The sequence below is a fragment of the Pleurodeles waltl genome, chromosome 7 (assembly GCF_031143425.1).
Source record: "Pleurodeles waltl isolate 20211129_DDA chromosome 7, aPleWal1.hap1.20221129, whole genome shotgun sequence".
Classification (NCBI taxonomy): domain Eukaryota; kingdom Metazoa; phylum Chordata; class Amphibia; order Caudata; family Salamandridae; genus Pleurodeles; species Pleurodeles waltl.
Window position 1 is genome coordinate 1,509,141,084 of NC_090446.1, and position 21,304 is coordinate 1,509,162,387.

At 43.2% G+C, this 21,304-nt stretch overlaps 2 protein-coding genes and 1 long non-coding RNA gene across 3 annotated transcripts; all 3 read right to left on the bottom strand.

Annotated features, from left to right (window-relative positions):
- Positions 1-650: 650 nt before the first annotated feature.
- LOC138246596 (uncharacterized) lies at positions 651-4,059 on the bottom strand. The gene is made up of 2 exons (XM_069201292.1): positions 1,528-4,059; positions 651-1,001 (listed from the first exon to the last, which is right to left on the bottom strand). The coding sequence occupies exons 1-2, from the start codon at positions 2,652-2,654 to the stop codon at positions 890-892; spliced, it is 1,239 nt and encodes a 412-aa protein (XP_069057393.1). The 5' UTR covers positions 2,655-4,059; the 3' UTR covers positions 651-889.
- Positions 4,060-6,412: 2,353 nt separating this feature from the next.
- LOC138246597 (uncharacterized) lies at positions 6,413-11,158 on the bottom strand. Its single transcript, XR_011194323.1, has 2 exons — positions 10,114-11,158; positions 6,413-8,071 (listed from the first exon to the last, which is right to left on the bottom strand). It is a non-coding gene; the product is annotated as an uncharacterized lncRNA (long non-coding RNA).
- Positions 11,159-13,468: 2,310 nt separating this feature from the next.
- LOC138246598 (uncharacterized) lies at positions 13,469-18,105 on the bottom strand. The gene is made up of 2 exons (XM_069201293.1): positions 15,662-18,105; positions 13,469-15,135 (listed from the first exon to the last, which is right to left on the bottom strand). Exons 1-2 carry the CDS (start codon positions 16,786-16,788, stop codon positions 15,024-15,026), a joined length of 1,239 nt encoding a protein of 412 aa, XP_069057394.1. The 5' UTR covers positions 16,789-18,105; the 3' UTR covers positions 13,469-15,023.
- Positions 18,106-21,304: the final 3,199 nt, after the last annotated feature.

The following is a 21,304-nucleotide window of genomic DNA, read 5'->3' on the forward strand; positions in this document are numbered from 1 at the left end:
CTTGGGGGAACGCTGGGGAATGTCTTATATCATGTCAAAGCCCATAGGCAGCTGAGCTGAATACAAAATGCAATGTATAATATCATGTCAAAGCCAATAGGCAGCGGAGCTGAATACAAAATGTAATATATGATATCATGTCAAAGTCAATAGGCATGCAATGTCAAAGCCAATAGGCGGCTAGACTGGATACAGCATATCAAAGCCAATAGGCAGAATACAGAATGTAATGGCTAATGCAATGTCAAAGCCCATAGACGGCTAAACTGAATACAGAAAGCAATGGCTAATGCCATGTCAAAGCCAATAGGCACAATACAGAATGTAATGACTAATGCAATGTCAAAGCCCATAGGCGGCTAAACTGAACAAAACATACCATATGCTACTGGTGAACATTGAGCAACTAATATGCGCAGTGGTGAAACACAAAGTCATTGGTCAAAACAAAACTTTATCAAATGGCAGGACATTCCGCCCTTTGACCAATGAATTTTTGTTTCACATATCTCATATTTCAAACAAACATAAAAAAAACATCAGCACAAAAAAAAACATTATGATCAAAGCAATCCCTGTAAAGCAATAGAAGTGAATTAACACATTGATTTCATAACCTTTCACATCAGATACATCTATACAGAAAAGACTGGGCAATTTTTTTTTTTTTTTTTTTTTCTGAATGAGTCTCTAATTCAACAGTGTTAGCAATTTGATGTGGCATGAGTTCTGCTCATGTAAAGGTGCACGGTCCACCTGAAAGGTTTTCTGGAAGGTAAGCAAAAGTCAGAGTTCCATACGAGAGGGGAAAAAAAAAAAAACACAGCAAACAAGTTGAACTTGAACTGAAGGCGCAGTTTGCGCAAAATGGATCCATGGTGCTGGCACTTTACTCAGCCAGGTTCAGGTTGGGGATTCGGTCCCTTCCCCGACCCCACACGCACACACCGGAAGGGGGACCACACAGCGCACTCAGGGACAGTGGCGAAACGTGGTAGGATCTGCAAAAGAAACAAGTATGACTTTTCTTGCAAATAACATTTTTCATTTAAACTGCACCCTTCCTCTTTCTTTCCCTGTTTTATAATCAGCAGGACGTTTTTGGGGCCCTTTGTTATATTTTCTGCAGGTTCTGGAGGGTCACTTGGGGCGTCAGCCCACACATCAGCACTGAGGTTTTTATCTGCTGCGCCACAGCTCCCCTTTTCTTGCACTGTCAGAAGGGCTGGGGCAGACTCCTTCTTTACCAAACCTCCATTCACTGCATTTTCGCCAATTTGGGCCATTCTGTCTCCAATTTGTATGAATAAATCAGATTCTTTTCTAGGTATCAGCATAATTTCGATTTTTCCTTGGTAATTTGCAGCAATCACTCTCCCTAAAACCTGATCAATTTGCCATTTCTGTTCTGGTAACTTTCCTCTCCCCAACTGCTCTGTGACTGCTTGCATGACAGATTGCTTTTGTGCGTGCTGCACAGTTTTTATCAAATCTAGGGGAATGGGCATCTCTCTCATCTCTGCCCACCTGTAAGTGGCCTTTTCACATTTCTGGGGCACCCACATAGCCATCCCCACTAAGGCAGAATTCTGGGTGAACACTTCTCTCTCTGCATTTTTCTCATTAACATCTGCAAGGTAATTGAACCAGTTAGGTGCTAAAACATTATCAAAGAACCAAAAATCAGCATAAAAATGACACATCTCACGTAGCTCTTGCTTTAAAATCTGACACACATTATACAACGCTGTTTCTTCTACTGTGCCAGAAAGCAACATTTCAGTCAATGAATCATTAGTAAAACAAACATGCTTTTTATCTTCAGTAGACACGAATTCAAATGGTGCACACAATTTCATTGATAATTCTTTTACCTGTGGTACTCTAGCCCTGTCTTGCAAGTACCAGATCCATTGTATGATTCTAGCTAGGGGCACTATTTTCTTTCCTTGTTCTTGATTTACATGTACATCAGTATTTCCTTCTTGCACTGCGCAGAAACCTGAAGTCTGCATTATTTCATTTGCCAAATCACAAGCGCGCAGCTGCATATTATTTTTCACAGTGACCATATACAAAAGTGTTAGGATTTCTCTCAAATGAGGGCTATTATTTTTCCAAAAATCAAACAAGCTAATGAAACTCGGGGTGTCTTGCTCTAAAATCTTTCCTTTTACTTGTGCATTTTGCAACGGTAACTCGTAAATCACATTCTGGTCTCTCTCCTCCTTGTTATCAGTTAAGGAATGCATTTTGGCTGCCAAAAACCCTGGCTCACACGGAAACTCAGTGCAGCTCGGAGCTGTCTTAACCCCCTCATTACTGGAATGGGACAAGAAAGATTCTTCAAAAACAGCAGTTTTATAACTTTCAGTCGGGCTAATTTGCTCACGTAAATTCCTATTTTCATGTTCCAACTGCCTACATTTCTCCTGCATTTCTCTGTAAGCAGATAAAGGTATCCAGACCTTTCTGTCATCATTACTTCCAAAACACACTTTTTCTACATATATACAACGGGAATTATTTCTCAAAACCTTATCAGGCCTTTTAGCTACACATGCATTTTCTTCTGTAATTCCCCAAACAGAAAACAATTCACAGTTTTTCTTAGCACCATCAGGCAGTTCATCAACACATGTATTCTCAGACATGGTCTGCCGTGCTACTGTGATTCTCCAAACAGAAAACAATTTCTGTAATTCTCCAAACAACAAAAAACAATTACACTTTTAAAGTGTGCACTTAGAAATCTACTAACTCGTCAAACCCCTTTAATCACCTCTTAATGACCGACCCCACGACTCCAGGTACCAATTGTAGTGCTTTCCTCTTATTTAGTTTCTAAGCACTAACATAACACAACAGAAATGCACTTCTGAGGTCAAAGAAGACTTTTATTGTTATTTTATTCTTCCCCAACCACAATGTTTATGAATGAATGATGAATTAGTAGCTTTCAAGTCCGCGTTAATCAAACAAAATATATCAGTTTGCAATATACACAGCAGGTTATATTTATAAGATATTGAATGCAAAGCAAAACAAATACTTCACCGTGTAGGAACTATTTACAGCTACATCTTTCTAAGGTCTGCAAGCTGAGGACCCCTGTCAGCCGCGAGAAAGAGTGTCATCTACCCACACGGGATGCTGGCAGCTGGCGGCAAGCTCCAGCACGAGGTCCGGCAGATTCGAATCTGACTCTCTGCAGCCTGTTACATTCGTTACAAAGGTGTGCCCCCTCCTCTCAGACCTGGGAAACTGAGCAAGCCTTTTGGAGACTGGCCAGGTCTCCAAGACTACTCCTGTTCCCAAGCTCAAGGGAAGAGAAACGACGCCCATGTACTCTCTCTTATCAGGTCTAGTCTACTGTGAGAGCAAAACATCTTGGTTCTCTGGTGCAAAAACACAGCTTGGAAAAATACAGAACTCCACGTTAAAGGCAATGGGCAGCTAACCTAAATATCAAATGCAATGTCATGTTAAAGGCAATAGGCAGCTAACCTAAATATCAAATGCAATGTCTAGTGTCATGTCAAAGCCAATAGGCATCTAAGCTGAATACAAAATACAATGTCTTATATCATGTCAAAGCCCATAGGCAGCTGAGCTGAATACAAAATGCAATGTATAATATCATGTCAAAGCCAATAGGCAGCGGAGCTGAATACAAAATGTAATATATGATATCATGTCAAAGTCAATAGGCATGCAATGTCAAAGCCAATAGGCGGCTAGACTGGATACAGCATATCAAAGCCAATAGGCAGAATACAGAATGTAATGGCTAATGCAATGTCAAAGCCCATAGACGGCTAAACTGAATACAGAAAGCAATGGCTAATGCCATGTCAAAGCCAATAGGCACAATACAGAATGTAATGACTAATGCAATGTCAAAGCCCATAGGCGGCTAAACTGAACAAAACATACCATATGCTACTGGTGAACATTGAGCAACTAATATGCGCAGTGGTGAAACACAAAGTCATTGGTCAAAACAAAACTTTATCAAATGGCAGGACACCGAGCCACACAAGTCACCCCATCTTGTATTCCCCTAGGTCTCTAGTTTTCAGAAATGCACAGGTTTGGTAGGTTTCCCTAGGTGCCGGCTGAGCTAGAGGCCAAAATCTACAGGTAGGCACTTTGCAAAAAACACCTCTGTTTTCTTTCAAAAATTTGGATGTGTCCACGTTGCGGTTTGGGGCGTTTCCTGTCGCGGGCGCTAGGCCTACCCACACAAGTGAGGTATCATTTTTATCGGGAGACTTGGGGGAACGCTGGGTGGAGGGAAATTTGTGGCTCCTCTCAGATTCCTGAACTTTCTGCCACAGAAATGTGAGGAACATGTGTTTTTTTTAGCCAAATTTTGAGGTTTGCAAAGGATTCTGGGTAACAGAACCTGGTCCGAGCCACACAAGTCACCCCATCTTGGATTCCCCTAGGTCTCTAGTTTTCAGAAATGCACAGGTTTGGTAGGTTTCCCTAGGTTCCGGCTGAGCTAGAGGCCAAAATCTACAGGTAGGCACTTTGCAAAAAACACCTCTGTTTTCTTTCAAACATTTGGATGTGTCCACGTTGCGCTTTGGGGTGTTTCCTGTCGCGGGCGCTAGGCCTACCCACACAAGTGAGGTATAATTTTTATCGGGAGACTTGGGGGAACGCTGGGTGGAAGGAAATTTGTGGCTCCTCTCAGATTCCAGAACTTTCTGTCAAGGAAATGTGAGGAACATGTGTTTTTTTAGCAAACTTTTGAGGTTTGCAAAGGATTCTGGGTAACAGAACCTGGTCCGAGCCACACAAGTCACCCCATCTTGGATTCCCCTAGGTCTCTAGTTTTCAGAAATGCACAGGTTTGGTAGGTTTCCCTAGGTGCCGGCTGAGCTAGAGGCCAAAATGTACAGGTAGGCACTTTGCAAAAAACACCTCTGTTTTCTTTAAAAAATTTGGATGTGTCCACGTTGCGCTTTGGGGCGTTTCCTGTCGCGGGCGCTAGGCCTACCCACACAAGTGAGGTATCATTTTTATCGGGAGACTTGGGGGAACGCTGGGTGGAAGGAAATTTGTGGCTCCTCTCAGATTCCAGAACTTTCTGCCACAGAAATGTGAGGAACATGTGTTTTTTTAGCCAAATTTTGAGGTTTGCAAAGGATTCTGGGTAACAGAACCTGGTCCGAGCCACACAAGTCACCCCATCTTGGATTCCCCTAGGTCTCTAGTTTTCAGAAATGCACAGGTTTGGTAAGTTTCCCCCCTAGGTGCCGGCTGAGCTAGAAGCCAAAATCTACAGGTAGGCACTTTGCAAAAAACACCTCTGTTTTCTTTCAAAAAATGGGATGTGTCCACGTTGCGTTTTGGGGCGTCTCCTGTTGCGGCCGCTAGGCCTACCCAGACAAGTGAGGTATCATTTTTATCGGGAGACTTGGGGGAACGCTGGGTGGAAGGAAATTTGTGGCTCCTCTCAGATTCCAGAACTTTCTGTCAAGGAAATGTGAGGAACATGTGTTTTTTTAGCAAACTTTTGAGGTTTGCAAAGGATTCTGGGTAACAGAACCTGGTCCGAGCCACACAAGTCACCCCATCTTGGATTCCCCTAGGTCTCTAGTTTTCAGAAATGCACAGGTTTGGTAAGTTTCCCTAGGTGGCGGCTGAGCTAGAAGCCAAAATCTACAGGTAGGCACTTTGCAAAAAACACCTCTGTTTTCTTTAAAAAATTTGGATGTGTCCACGTTGCGCTTTGGGGCGTTTCCTGTCGCGGGCGCTAGGCCTACCCACACAAGTGAGGTATCATTGTTATCGGGAGACTTGGGGGAACGCTGGGTGGAAGGAAATTTGTGGCTCCTCTCAGATTCCAGAACTTTCTGCCACAGAAATGTGAGGAACATGTGTTTTTTTAGCCAAATTTTGAGGTTTGCAAAGGATTCTGGGTAACAGAACCTGGTCCGAGCCACACAAGTCACCCCATCTTGGATTCCCCTAGGTCTCTAGTTTTCAGAAATGCACAGGTTTGGTAAGTTTCCCCCCTAGGTGCCGGCTGAGCTAGAAGCCAAAATCTACAGGTAGGCACTTTGCAAAAAACACCTCTGTTTTCTTTCAAAAAATGGGATGTGTCCACGTTGCGTTTTGGGGCGTCTCCTGTTGCGGCCGCTAGGCCTACCCAGACAAGTGAGGTATCATTTTTATCGGGAGACTTGGGGGAACGCTGGGTGGAAGGAAATTTGTGGCTCCTCTCAGATTCCAGAACTTTCTGCCACAGAAATGTGAGGAACATGTGTTTTTTTAGCCAAATTCTGAGGTTTGCAAAGGATTCTGGGTAACAGAACCTGGTCCGAGTGTAGTGCTTTCCTCTTATTTAGTTTCTAAGCACTAACATAACACAACAGAAATGCACTTCTGAGGTCAAAGAAGACTTTTATTGTTATTTTATTCTTCCCCAACCACAATGTTTATGAATGAATGACGAATTAGTAGCTTTCAAGTCCGCGTTAATCAAACAAAATATATCAGTTTGCAATATACACAGCAGGTTATATTTATAAGATATTGAATGCAAAGCAAAACAAATACTTCACCGTGTAGGAACTATTTACAGCTACATCTTTCTAAGGTCTGCAAGCTGAGGACCCCTGTCAGCCGCGAGAAAGAGTGTCATCTACCCACACGGGATGCTGGCAGCTGGCGCCAAGCTCCAGCACGAGGTCCGGCAGATTCGAATCTGACTCTCTGCAGCCTGTTACATTCGTTACAAAGGTGTGCCCCCTCCTCTCAGACCTGGGAAACTGAGCAAGCCTTTTGGAGACTGGCCAGGTCTCCAAGACTACTCCTGTTCCCAAGCTCAAGGGAAGAGAAACGACGCCCATGTACTCTCTCTTATCAGGTCTAGTCTACTGTGAGAGCAAAACATCTTGGTTCTCTGGTGCAAAAACACAGCTTGGAAAAATACAGAACTCCACGTTAAAGGCAATGGGCAGCTAACCTAAATATCAAATGCAATGTCATGTTAAAGGCAATAGGCAGCTAACCTAAATATCAAATGCAATGTCTAGTGTCATGTCAAAGCCAATAGGCATCTAAGCTGAATACAAAATACAATGTCTTATATCATGTCAAAGCCCATAGGCAGCTGAGCTGAATACAAAATGCAATGTATAATATCATGTCAAAGCCAATAGGCAGCGGAGCTGAATACAAAATGTAATATATGATATCATGTCAAAGTCAATAGGCATGCAATGTCAAAGCCAATAGGCGGCTAGACTGGATACAGCATATCAAAGCCAATAGGCAGAATACAGAATGTAATGGCTAATGCAATGTCAAAGCCCATAGACGGCTAAACTGAATACAGAAAGCAATGGCTAATGCCATGTCAAAGCCAATAGGCACAATACAGAATGTAATGACTAATGCAATGTCAAAGCCCATAGGCGGCTAAACTGAACAAAACATACCATATGCTACTGGTGAACATTGAGCAACTAATATGCGCAGTGGTGAAACACAAAGTCATTGGTCAAAACAAAACTTTATCAAATGGCAGGACATTCCGCCCTTTGACCAATGAATTTTTGTTTCACATATCTCATATTTCAAACAAACATAAAAAAAACATCAGCACAAAAAAAAACATTATGATCAAAGCAATCCCTGTAAAGCAATAGAAGTGAATTAACACATTGATTTCATAACCTTTCACATCAGATACATCTATACAGAAAAGACTGGGCAATTTTTTTTTTTTTCTGAATGAGTCTCTAATTCAACAGTGTTAGCAATTTGATGTGGCATGAGTTCTGCTCATGTAAAGGTGCACGGTCCACCTGAAAGGTTTTCTGGAAGGTAAGCAAAAGTCAGAGTTCCATACGAGAGGGGAAAAAAAAAAAAACACAGCAAACAAGTTGAACTTGAACTGAAGGCGCAGTTTGCGCAAAATGGATCCATGGTGCTGGCACTTTACTCAGCCAGGTTCAGGTTGGGGATTCGGTCCCTTCCCCGACCCCACACGCACACACCGGAAGGGGGACCACACAGCGCACTCAGGGACAGTGGCGAAACGTGGTAGGATCTGCAAAAGAAACAAGTATGACTTTTCTTGCAAATAACATTTTTCATTTAAACTGCACCCTTCCTCTTTCTTTCCCTGTTTTATAATCAGCAGGACGTTTTTGGGGCCCTTTGTTATATTTTCTGCAGGTTCTGGAGGGTCACTTGGGGCGTCAGCCCACACATCAGCACTGAGGTTTTTATCTGCTGCGCCACAGCTCCCCTTTTCTTGCACTGTCAGAAGGGCTGGGGCAGACTCCTTCTTTACCAAACCTCCATTCACTGCATTTTCGCCAATTTGGGCCATTCTGTCTCCAATTTGTATGAATAAATCAGATTCTTTTCTAGGTATCAGCATAATTTCGATTTTTCCTTGGTAATTTGCAGCAATCACTCTCCCTAAAACCTGATCAATTTGCCATTTCTGTTCTGGTAACTTTCCTCTCCCCAACTGCTCTGTGACTGCTTGCATGACAGATTGCTTTTGTGCGTGCTGCACAGTTTTTATCAAATCTAGGGGAATGGGCATCTCTCTCATCTCTGCCCACCTGTAAGTGGCCTTTTCACATTTCTGGGGCACCCACATAGCCATCCCCACTAAGGCAGAATTCTGGGTGAACACTTCTCTCTCTGCATTTTTCTCATTAACATCTGCAAGGTAATTGAACCAGTTAGGTGCTAAAACATTATCAAAGAACCAAAAATCAGCATAAAAATGACACATCTCACGTAGCTCTTGCTTTAAAATCTGACACACATTATACAACGCTGTTTCTTCTACTGTGCCAGAAAGCAACATTTCAGTCAATGAATCATTAGTAAAACAAACATGCTTTTTATCTTCAGTAGACACGAATTCAAATGGTGCACACAATTTCATTGATAATTCTTTTACCTGTGGTACTCTAGCCCTGTCTTGCAAGTACCAGATCCATTGTATGATTCTAGCTAGGGGCACTATTTTCTTTCCTTGTTCTTGATTTACATGTACATCAGTATTTCCTTCTTGCACTGCGCAGAAACCTGAAGTCTGCATTATTTCATTTGCCAAATCACAAGCGCGCAGCTGCATATTATTTTTCACAGTGACCATATACAAAAGTGTTAGGATTTCTCTCAAATGAGGGCTATTATTTTTCCAAAAATCAAACAAGCTAATGAAACTCGGGGTGTCTTGCTCTAAAATCTTTCCTTTTACTTGTGCATTTTGCAACGGTAACTCGTAAATCACATTCTGGTCTCTCTCCTCCTTGTTATCAGTTAAGGAATGCATTTTGGCTGCCAAAAACCCTGGCTCACACGGAAACTCAGTGCAGCTCGGAGCTGTCTTAACCCCCTCATTACTGGAATGGGACAAGAAAGATTCTTCAAAAACAGCAGTTTTATAACTTTCAGTCGCGTAAATTCCTATTTTCATGTTCCAACTGCCTACATTTCTCCTGCATTTCTCTGTAAGCAGATAAAGGTATCCAGACCTTTCTGTCATCATTACTTCCAAAACACACTTTTTCTACATATATACAACGGGAATTATTTCTCAAAACCTTATCAGGCCTTTTAGCTACACATGCATTTTCTTCTGTAATTCCCCAAACAGAAAACAATTCACAGTTTTTCTTAGCACCATCAGGCAGTTCATCAACACATGTATTCTCAGACATGGTCTGCCGTGCTACTGTGATTCTCCAAACAGAAAACAATTTCTGTAATTCTCCAAACAACAAAAAACAATTACACTTTTAAAGTGTGCACTTAGAAATCTACTAACTCGTCAAACCCCTTTAATCACCTCTTAATGACCGACCCCACGACTCCAGGTACCAATTGTAGTGCTTTCCTCTTATTTAGTTTCTAAGCACTAACATAACACAACAGAAATGCACTTCTGAGGTCAAAGAAGACTTTTATTGTTATTTTATTCTTCCCCAACCACAATGTTTATGAATGAATGACGAATTAGTAGCTTTCAAGTCCGCGTTAATCAAACAAAATATATCAGTTTGCAATATACACAGCAGGTTATATTTATAAGATATTGAATGCAAAGCAAAACAAATACTTCACCGTGTAGGAACTATTTACAGCTACATCTTTCTAAGGTCTGCAAGCTGAGGACCCCTGTCAGCCGCGAGAAAGAGTGTCATCTACCCACACGGGATGCTGGCAGCTGGCGGCAAGCTCCAGCACGAGGTCCGGCAGATTCGAATCTGACTCTCTGCAGCCTGTTACATTCGTTACAAAGGTGTGCCCCCTCCTCTCAGACCTGGGAAACTGAGCAAGCCTTTTGGAGACTGGCCAGGTCTCCAAGACTACTCCTGTTCCCAAGCTCAAGGGAAGAGAAACGACGCCCATGTACTCTCTCTTATCAGGTCTAGTCTACTGTGAGAGCAAAACATCTTGGTTCTCTGGTGCAAAAACACAGCTTGGAAAAATACAGAACTCCACGTTAAAGGCAATGGGCAGCTAACCTAAATATCAAATGCAATGTCATGTTAAAGGCAATAGGCAGCTAACCTAAATATCAAATGCAATGTCTAGTGTCATGTCAAAGCCAATAGGCATCTAAGCTGAATACAAAATACAATGTCTTATATCATGTCAAAGCCCATAGGCAGCTGAGCTGAATACAAAATGCAATGTATAATATCATGTCAAAGCCAATAGGCAGCGGAGCTGAATACAAAATGTAATATATGATATCATGTCAAAGTCAATAGGCATGCAATGTCAAAGCCAATAGGCGGCTAGACTGGATACAGCATATCAAAGCCAATAGGCAGAATACAGAATGTAATGGCTAATGCAATGTCAAAGCCCATAGACGGCTAAACTGAATACAGAAAGCAATGGCTAATGCCATGTCAAAGCCAATAGGCACAATACAGAATGTAATGACTAATGCAATGTCAAAGCCCATAGGCGGCTAAACTGAACAAAACATACCATATGCTACTGGTGAACATTGAGCAACTAATATGCGCAGTGGTGAAACACAAAGTCATTGGTCAAAACAAAACTTTATCAAATGGCAGGACACCGAGCCACACAAGTCACCCCATCTTGTATTCCCCTAGGTCTCTAGTTTTCAGAAATGCACAGGTTTGGTAGGTTTCCCTAGGTGCCGGCTGAGCTAGAGGCCAAAATCTACAGGTAGGCACTTTGCAAAAAACACCTCTGTTTTCTTTCAAAAATTTGGATGTGTCCACGTTGCGGTTTGGGGCATTTCCTGTCGCGGGCGCTAGGCCTACCCACACAAGTGAGGTATCATTTTTATCGGGAGACTTGGGGGAACGCTGGGTGGAGGGAAATTTGTGGCTCCTCTCAGATTCCTGAACTTTCTGCCACAGAAATGTGAGGAACATGTGTTTTTTTTAGCCAAATTTTGAGGTTTGCAAAGGATTCTGGGTAACAGAACCTGGTCCGAGCCACACAAGTCACCCCATCTTGGATTCCCCTAGGTCTCTAGTTTTCAGAAATGCACAGGTTTGGTAGGTTTCCCTAGGTTCCGGCTGAGCTAGAGGCCAAAATCTACAGGTAGGCACTTTGCAAAAAACACCTCTGTTTTCTTTCAAACATTTGGATGTGTCCACGTTGCGCTTTGGGGTGTTTCCTGTCGCGGGCGCTAGGCCTACCCACACAAGTGAGGTATAATTTTTATCGGGAGACTTGGGGGAACGCTGGGTGGAAGGAAATTTGTGGCTCCTCTCAGATTCCAGAACTTTCTGTCAAGGAAATGTGAGGAACATGTGTTTTTTTAGCAAACTTTTGAGGTTTGCAAAGGATTCTGGGTAACAGAACCTGGTCCGAGCCACACAAGTCACCCCATCTTGGATTCCCCTAGGTCTCTAGTTTTCAGAAATGCACAGGTTTGGTAGGTTTCCCTTGGTGCCGGCTGAGCTAGAGGCCAAAATGTACAGGTAGGCACTTTGCAAAAAACACCTCTGTTTTCTTTAAAAAATTTGGATGTGTCCACGTTGCGCTTTGGGGCGTTTCCTGTCGCGGGCGCTAGGCCTACCCACACAAGTGAGGTATCATTTTTATCGGGAGACTTGGGGGAACGCTGGGTGGAAGGAAATTTGTGGCTCCTCTCAGATTCCAGAACTTTCTGCCACAGAAATGTGAGGAACATGTGTTTTTTTAGCCAAATTTTGAGGTTTGCAAAGGATTCTGGGTAACAGAACCTGGTCCGAGCCACACAAGTCACCCCATCTTGGATTCCCCTAGGTCTCTAGTTTTCAGAAATGCACAGGTTTGGTAAGTTTCCCCCCTAGGTGCCGGCTGAGCTAGAAGCCAAAATCTACAGGTAGGCACTTTGCAAAAAACACCTCTGTTTTCTTTCAAAAAATGGGATGTGTCCACGTTGCGTTTTGGGGTGTCTCCTGTTGCGGCCGCTAGGCCTACCCAGACAAGTGAGGTATCATTTTTATCGGGAGACTTGGGGGAACGCTGGGTGGAAGGAAATTTGTGGCTCCTCTCAGATTCCAGAACTTTCTGTCAAGGAAATGTGAGGAACATGTGTTTTTTTAGCAAACTTTTGAGGTTTGCAAAGGATTCTGGGTAACAGAACCTGGTCCGAGCCACACAAGTCACCCCATCTTGGATTCCCCTAGGTCTCTAGTTTTCAGAAATGCACAGGTTTGGTAAGTTTCCCTAGGTGGCGGCTGAGCTAGAAGCCAAAATCTACAGGTAGGCACTTTGCAAAAAACACCTCTGTTTTCTTTAAAAAATTTGGATGTGTCCACGTTGCGCTTTGGGGCGTTTCCTGTCGCGGGCGCTAGGCCTACCCACACAAGTGAGGTATCATTGTTATCGGGAGACTTGGGGGAACGCTGGGTGGAAGGAAATTTGTGGCTCCTCTCAGATTCCAGAACTTTCTGCCACAGAAATGTGAGGAACATGTGTTTTTTTAGCCAAATTTTGAGGTTTGCAAAGGATTCTGGGTAACAGAACCTGGTCCGAGCCACACAAGTCACCCCATCTTGGATTCCCCTAGGTCTCTAGTTTTCAGAAATGCACAGGTTTGGTAAGTTTCCCCCCTAGGTGCCGGCTGAGCTAGAAGCCAAAATCTACAGGTAGGCACTTTGCAAAAAACACCTCTGTTTTCTTTCAAAAAATGGGATGTGTCCACGTTGCGTTTTGGGGCGTCTCCTGTTGCGGCCGCTAGGCCTACCCAGACAAGTGAGGTATCATTTTTATCGGGAGACTTGGGGGAACGCTGGGTGGAAGGAAATTTGTGGCTCCTCTCAGATTCCAGAACTTTCTGCCACAGAAATGTGAGGAACATGTGTTTTTTTAGCCAAATTCTGAGGTTTGCAAAGGATTCTGGGTAACAGAACCTGGTCCGAGTGTAGTGCTTTCCTCTTATTTAGTTTCTAAGCACTAACATAACACAACAGAAATGCACTTCTGAGGTCAAAGAAGACTTTTATTGTTATTTTATTCTTCCCCAACCACAATGTTTATGAATGAATGACGAATTAGTAGCTTTCAAGTCCGCGTTAATCAAACAAAATATATCAGTTTGCAATATACACAGCAGGTTATATTTATAAGATATTGAATGCAAAGCAAAACAAATACTTCACCGTGTAGGAACTATTTACAGCTACATCTTTCTAAGGTCTGCAAGCTGAGGACCCCTGTCAGCCGCGAGAAAGAGTGTCATCTACCCACACGGGATGCTGGCAGCTGGCGCCAAGCTCCAGCACGAGGTCCGGCAGATTCGAATCTGACTCTCTGCAGCCTGTTACATTCGTTACAAAGGTGTGCCCCCTCCTCTCAGACCTGGGAAACTGAGCAAGCCTTTTGGAGACTGGCCAGGTCTCCAAGACTACTCCTGTTCCCAAGCTCAAGGGAAGAGAAACGACGCCCATGTACTCTCTCTTATCAGGTCTAGTCTACTGTGAGAGCAAAACATCTTGGTTCTCTGGTGCAAAAACACAGCTTGGAAAAATACAGAACTCCACGTTAAAGGCAATGGGCAGCTAACCTAAATATCAAATGCAATGTCATGTTAAAGGCAATAGGCAGCTAACCTAAATATCAAATGCAATGTCTAGTGTCATGTCAAAGCCAATAGGCATCTAAGCTGAATACAAAATACAATGTCTTATATCATGTCAAAGCCCATAGGCAGCTGAGCTGAATACAAAATGCAATGTATAATATCATGTCAAAGCCAATAGGCAGCGGAGCTGAATACAAAATGTAATATATGATATCATGTCAAAGTCAATAGGCATGCAATGTCAAAGCCAATAGGCGGCTAGACTGGATACAGCATATCAAAGCCAATAGGCAGAATACAGAATGTAATGGCTAATGCAATGTCAAAGCCCATAGACGGCTAAACTGAATACAGAAAGCAATGGCTAATGCCATGTCAAAGCCAATAGGCACAATACAGAATGTAATGACTAATGCAATGTCAAAGCCCATAGGCGGCTAAACTGAACAAAACATACCATATGCTACTGGTGAACATTGAGCAACTAATATGCGCAGTGGTGAAACACAAAGTCATTGGTCAAAACAAAACTTTATCAAATGGCAGGACATTCCGCCCTTTGACCAATGAATTTTTGTTTCACATATCTCATATTTCAAACAAACATAAAAAAAACATCAGCACAAAAAAAAACATTATGATCAAAGCAATCCCTGTAAAGCAATAGAAGTGAATTAACACATTGATTTCATAACCTTTCACATCAGATACATCTATACAGAAAAGACTGGGCAATTTTTTTTTTTTTTTTTTTTTCTGAATGAGTCTCTAATTCAACAGTGTTAGCAATTTGATGTGGCATGAGTTCTGCTCATGTAAAGGTGCACGGTCCACCTGAAAGGTTTTCTGGAAGGTAAGCAAAAGTCAGAGTTCCATACGAGAGGGGAAAAAAAAAAAAACACAGCAAACAAGTTGAACTTGAACTGAAGGCGCAGTTTGCGCAAAATGGATCCATGGTGCTGGCACTTTACTCAGCCAGGTTCAGGTTGGGGATTCGGTCCCTTCCCCGACCCCACACGCACACACCGGAAGGGGGACCACACAGCGCACTCAGGGACAGTGGCGAAACGTGGTAGGATCTGCAAAAGAAACAAGTATGACTTTTCTTGCAAATAACATTTTTCATTTAAACTGCACCCTTCCTCTTTCTTTCCCTGTTTTATAATCAGCAGGACGTTTTTGGGGCCCTTTGTTATATTTTCTGCAGGTTCTGGAGGGTCACTTGGGGCGTCAGCCCACACATCAGCACTGAGGTTTTTATCTGCTGCGCCACAGCTCCCCTTTTCTTGCACTGTCAGAAGGGCTGGGGCAGACTCCTTCTTTACCAAACCTCCATTCACTGCATTTTCGCCAATTTGGGCCATTCTGTCTCCAATTTGTATGAATAAATCAGATTCTTTTCTAGGTATCAGCATAATTTCGATTTTTCCTTGGTAATTTGCAGCAATCACTCTCCCTAAAACCTGATCAATTTGCCATTTCTGTTCTGGTAACTTTCCTCTCCCCAACTGCTCTGTGACTGCTTGCATGACAGATTGCTTTTGTGCGTGCTGCACAGTTTTTATCAAATCTAGGGGAATGGGCATCTCTCTCATCTCTGCCCACCTGTAAGTGGCCTTTTCACATTTCTGGGGCACCCACATAGCCATCCCCACTAAGGCAGAATTCTGGGTGAACACTTCTCTCTCTGCATTTTTCTCATTAACATCTGCAAGGTAATTGAACCAGTTAGGTGCTAAAACATTATCAAAGAACCAAAAATCAGCATAAAAATGACACATCTCACGTAGCTCTTGCTTTAAAATCTGACACACATTATACAACGCTGTTTCTTCTACTGTGCCAGAAAGCAACATTTCAGTCAATGAATCATTAGTAAAACAAACATGCTTTTTATCTTCAGTAGACACGAATTCAAATGGTGCACACAATTTCATTGATAATTCTTTTACCTGTGGTACTCTAGCCCTGTCTTGCAAGTACCAGATCCATTGTATGATTCTAGCTAGGGGCACTATTTTCTTTCCTTGTTCTTGATTTACATGTACATCAGTATTTCCTTCTTGCACTGCGCAGAAACCTGAAGTCTGCATTATTTCATTTGCCAAATCACAAGCGCGCAGCTGCATATTATTTTTCACAGTGACCATATACAAAAGTGTTAGGATTTCTCTCAAATGAGGGCTATTATTTTTCCAAAAATCAAACAAGCTAATGAAACTCGGGGTGTCTTGCTCTAAAATCTTTCCTTTTACTTGTGCATTTTGCAACGGTAACTCGTAAATCACATTCTGGTCTCTCTCCTCCTTGTTATCAGTTAAGGAATGCATTTTGGCTGCCAAAAACCCTGGCTCACACGGAAACTCAGTGCAGCTCGGAGCTGTCTTAACCCCCTCATTACTGGAATGGGACAAGAAAGATTCTTCAAAAACAGCAGTTTTATAACTTTCAGTCGGGCTAATTTGCTCACGTAAATTCCTATTTTCATGTTCCAACTGCCTACATTTCTCCTGCATTTCTCTGTAAGCAGATAAAGGTATCCAGACCTTTCTGTCATCATTACTTCCAAAACACACTTTTTCTACATATATACAACGGGAATTATTTCTCAAAACCTTATCAGGCCTTTTAGCTACACATGCATTTTCTTCTGTAATTCCCCAAACAGAAAACAATTCACAGTTTTTCTTAGCACCATCAGGCAGTTCATCAACACATGTATTCTCAGACATGGTCTGCCGTGCTACTGTGATTCTCCAAACAGAAAACAATTTCTGTAATTCTCCAAACAACAAAAAACAATTACACTTTTAAAGTGTGCACTTAGAAATCTACTAACTCGTCAAACCCCTTTAATCACCTCTTAATGACCGACCCCACGACTCCAGGTACCAATTGTAGTGCTTTCCTCTTATTTAGTTTCTAAGCACTAACATAACACAACAGAAATGCACTTCTGAGGTCAAAGAAGACTTTTATTGTTATTTTATTCTTCCCCAACCACAATGTTTATGAATGAATGACGAATTAGTAGCTTTCAAGTCCGCGTTAATCAAACAAAATATATCAGTTTGCAATATACACAGCAGGTTATATTTATAAGATATTGAATGCAAAGCAAAACAAATACTTCACCGTGTAGGAACTATTTACAGCTACATCTTTCTAAGGTCTGCAAGCTGAGGACCCCTGTCAGCCGCGAGAAAGAGTGTCATCTACCCACACGGGATGCTGGCAGCTGGCGGCAAGCTCCAGCACGAGGTCCGGCAGATTCGAATCTGACTCTCTGCAGCCTGTTACATTCGTTACAAAGGTGTGCCCCCTCCTCTCAGACCTGGGAAACTGAGCAAGCCTTTTGGAGACTGGCCAGGTCTCCAAGACTACTCCTGTTCCCAAGCTCAAGGGAAGAGAAACGACGCCCATGTACTCTCTCTTATCAGGTCTAGTCTACTGTGAGAGCAAAACATCTTGGTTCTCTGGTGCAAAAACACAGCTTGGAAAAATACAGAACTCCACGTTAAAGGCAATGGGCAGCTAACCTAAATATCAAATGCAATGTCATGTTAAAGGCAATAGGCAGCTAACCTAAATATCAAATGCAATGTCTAGTGTCATGTCAAAGCCAATAGGCATCTAAGCTGAATACAAAATACAATGTCTTATATCATGTCAAAGCCCATAGGCAGCTGAGCTGAATACAAAATGCAATGTATAATATCATGTCAAAGCCAATAGGCAGCGGAGCTGAATACAAAATGTAATATATGATATCATGTCAAAGTCAATAGGCATGCAATGTCAAAGCCAATAGGCGGCTAGACTGGATACAGCATATCAAAGCCAATAGGCAGAATACAGAATGTAATGGCTAATGCAATGTCAAAGCCCATAGACGGCTAAACTGAATACAGAAAGCAATGGCTAATGCCATGTCAAAGCCAATAGGCACAATACAGAATGTAATGACTAATGCAATGTCAAAGCCCATAGGCGGCTAAACTGAACAAAACATACCATATGCTACTGGTGAACATTGGGCAACTAATATGCGCAGTGGTGAAACACAAAGTCATTGGTCAAAACAAAACTTTATCAAATGGCAGGACACCGAGCCACACAAGTCACCCCATCTTGTATTCCCCTAGGTCTCTAGTTTTCAGAAATGCACAGGTTTGGTAGGTTTCCCTAGGTGCCGGCTGAGCTAGAGGCCAAAATCTACAGGTAGGCACTTTGCAAAAAACACCTCTGTTTTCTTTAAAAAATTTGGATGTGTCCACGTTGCGGTTTGGGGCGTTTCCTGTCGCGGGCGCTAGGCCTACCCACACAAGTGAGGTATCATTTTTATCGGGAGACTTGGGGGAACGCTGGGTGGAGGGAAATTTGTGGCTCCTCTCAGATTCCTGAACTTTCTGCCACAGAAATGTGAGGAACATGTGTTTTTTTTAGCCAAATTTTGAGGTTTGCAAAGGATTCTGGGTAACAGAACCTGGTCCGAGCCACACAAGTCACCCCATCTTGGATTCCCCTAGGTCTCTAGTTTTCAGAAATGCACAGGTTTGGTAGGTTTCCCTAGGTTCCGGCTGAGCTAGAGGCCAAAATCTACAGGTAGGCACTTTGCAAAAAACACCTCTGTTTTCTTTCAAACATTTGGATGTGTCCACGTTGCGCTTTGGGGTGTTTCCTGTCGCGGGCGCTAGGCCTACCCACACAAGTGAGGTATAATTTTTATCGGGAGACTTGGGGGAACGCTGGGTGGAAGGAAATTTGTGGCTCCTCTCAGATTCCAGAACTTTCTGTAAAGGAAATGTGAGGAACATGTGTTTTTTTAGCAAACTTTTGAGGTTTGCAAAGGATTCTGGGTAACAGAACCTGGTCCGAGCCACACAAGTCACCCCATCTTGGATTCCCCTAGGTCTCTAGTTTTCAGAAATGCACAGGTTTGGTAGGTTTCCCTAGGTGCCGGCTGAGCTAGAGGCCAAAATGTACAGGTAGGCACTTTGCAAAAAACACCTCTGTTTTCTTTAAAAAATTTGGATGTGTCCACGTTGCGCTTTGGGGCGTTTCCTGTCGCGGGCGCTAGGCCTACCCACACAAGTGAGGTATCATTTTTATCGGGAGACTTGGGGGAACGCTGGGTGGAAGGAAATTTGTGGCTCCTCTCAGATTCCAGAACTTTCTGCCACAGAAATGTGAGGAACATGTGTTTTTTTAGCCAAATTTTGAGGTTTGCAAAGGATTCTGGGTAACAGAACCTGGTCCGAGCCACACAAGTCACCCCATCTTGGATTCCCCTAGGTCTCTAGTTTTCAGAAATGCACAGGTTTGGTAAGTTTCCCCCCTAGGTGCCGGCTGAGCTAGAAGCCAAAATCTACAGGTAGGCACTTTGCAAAAAACACCTCTGTTTTCTTTCAAAAAATGGGATGTGTCCACGTTGCGTTTTGGGGCGTCTCCTGTTGCGGCCGCTAGGCCTACCCAGACAAGTGAGGTATCATTTTTATCGGGAGACTTGGGGGAACGCTGGGTGGAAGGAAATTTGTGGCTCCTCTCAGATTCCAGAACTTTCTGTCAAGGAAATGTGAGGAACATGTGTTTTTTTAGCAAACTTTTGAGGTTTGCAAAGGATTCTGGGTAACAGAACCTGGTCCGAGCCACACAAGTCACCCCATCTTGGATTCCCCTAGGTCTCTAGTTTTCAGAAATGCACAGGTTTGGTAAGTTTCCCTAGGTGGCGGCTGAGCTAGAAGCCAAAATCTACAGGTAGGCACTTTGCAAAAAACACCTCTGTTTTCTTTAAAAAATTTGGATGTGTCCACGTTGCGCTTTGGGGCGTTTCCTGTCGCGGGCGCTAGGCCTACCCACACAAGTGAGGTATCATTGTTATCGGGAGACTTGGGGGAACGCTGGGTGGAAGGAAATTTGTGGCTCCTCTCAGATTCCAGAACTTTCTGCCACAGAAATGTGAGGAACATGTGTTTTTTTAGCCAAATTTTGAGGTTTGCAAAGGATTCTGGGTAACAGAACCTGGTCCGAGCCACACAAGTCACCCCATCTTGGATTCCCCTAGGTCTCTAGTTTTCAGAAATGCACAGGTTTGGTAAGTTTCCCCCCTAGGTGCCGGCTGAGCTAGAAGCCAAAATCTACAGGTAGGCACTTTGCAAAAAACACCTCTGTTTTCTTTCAAAAAATGGGATGTGTCCACGTTGCGTTTTGGGGCGTCTCCTGTTGCGGCCGCTAGGCCTACCCAGACAAGTGAGGTATCATTTTTATCGGGAGACTTGGGGGAACGCTGGGTGGAAGGAAATTTGTGGCTCCTCTCAGATTCCAGAACTTTCTGCCACAGAAATGTGAGGAACATGTGTTTTTTTTAGCCAAATTTTGAGGTTTGCAAAGGATTCTGGGTAACAGAACCTGGTCCGAGCCACACAAGTCACCCCATCTTGGATTCCCCTAGGTCTCTAGTTTTCAGAAATGCACAGGTTTGGTAGGTTTCCCTAGGTTCCGGCTGAGCTAGAGGTCAAAATCTACAGGTAGGCACTTTGCAAAAAACACCTCTGTTTTCTTTCAAAAATTTGGATGTTTCCACGTTGCGCTTTGGGGCGTTTCCTGTCGCGGGCGCTAGGCCTACCCACACAAGTGAGGTATCATTTTTATCGGGAGACTTGGGGGAACGCTGGGTGGAAGGAAATTTGTGGCTCCTCTCAGATTCCAGAACTATCTGTCACAGAAATGTGAGGAACATGTGTTTTTTTAGCAAAATTTTGAGGTTTGCAAAGGATTCTGGGTAACAGAACCTGGTCCGAGCCACACAAGTCACCCCATCTTGGATTCCCCTAGGTCTCTAGTTTTCAGAAATGCACAGGTTTGGTAAGTTTCCCCCCTAGGTGCCGGCTGAGCTAGAAGCCAAAATGTTCAGGTAGGCACTTTGCAAAAAACACCTCTGTTTTCTTTCAAAAAATGGGATGTGTCCACGTTGCGTTTTGGGGCGTCTCCTGTTGCGGCCGCTAGGCCTACCCAGACAAGTGAGGTATCATTTTTATCGGGAGACTTGGGGGAACGCTGGGTGGAAGGAAATTTGTGGCTCCTCTCAGATTCCAGAACTTTCTGCCACAGAAATGTGAGGAACATGTGTTTTTTTAGCCAAATTCTGAGGTTTGCAAAGGATTCTGGGTAACAGAACCTGGTCCGAGTGTAGTGCTTTCCTCTTATTTAGTTTCTAAGCACTAACATAACACAACAGAAATGCACTTC

Coding starts and splice junctions, on each gene's coding strand:
- LOC138246596 (XM_069201292.1), bottom strand. CDS start 2,654: ATGTCTGAGAATACATGTGTTGATGAACTGCCTGATGGTGCTAAGAAA. Junction 1,002..1,527: donor TGTGAAAAGGCCACTTACAG/GTGGGCAGAGAT, acceptor TTTCTTTTGCAG/ATCCTACCACGTTTCGCCAC.
- LOC138246598 (XM_069201293.1), bottom strand. CDS start 16,788: ATGTCTGAGAATACATGTGTTGATGAACTGCCTGATGGTGCTAAGAAA. Junction 15,136..15,661: donor TGTGAAAAGGCCACTTACAG/GTGGGCAGAGAT, acceptor TTTCTTTTGCAG/ATCCTACCACGTTTCGCCAC.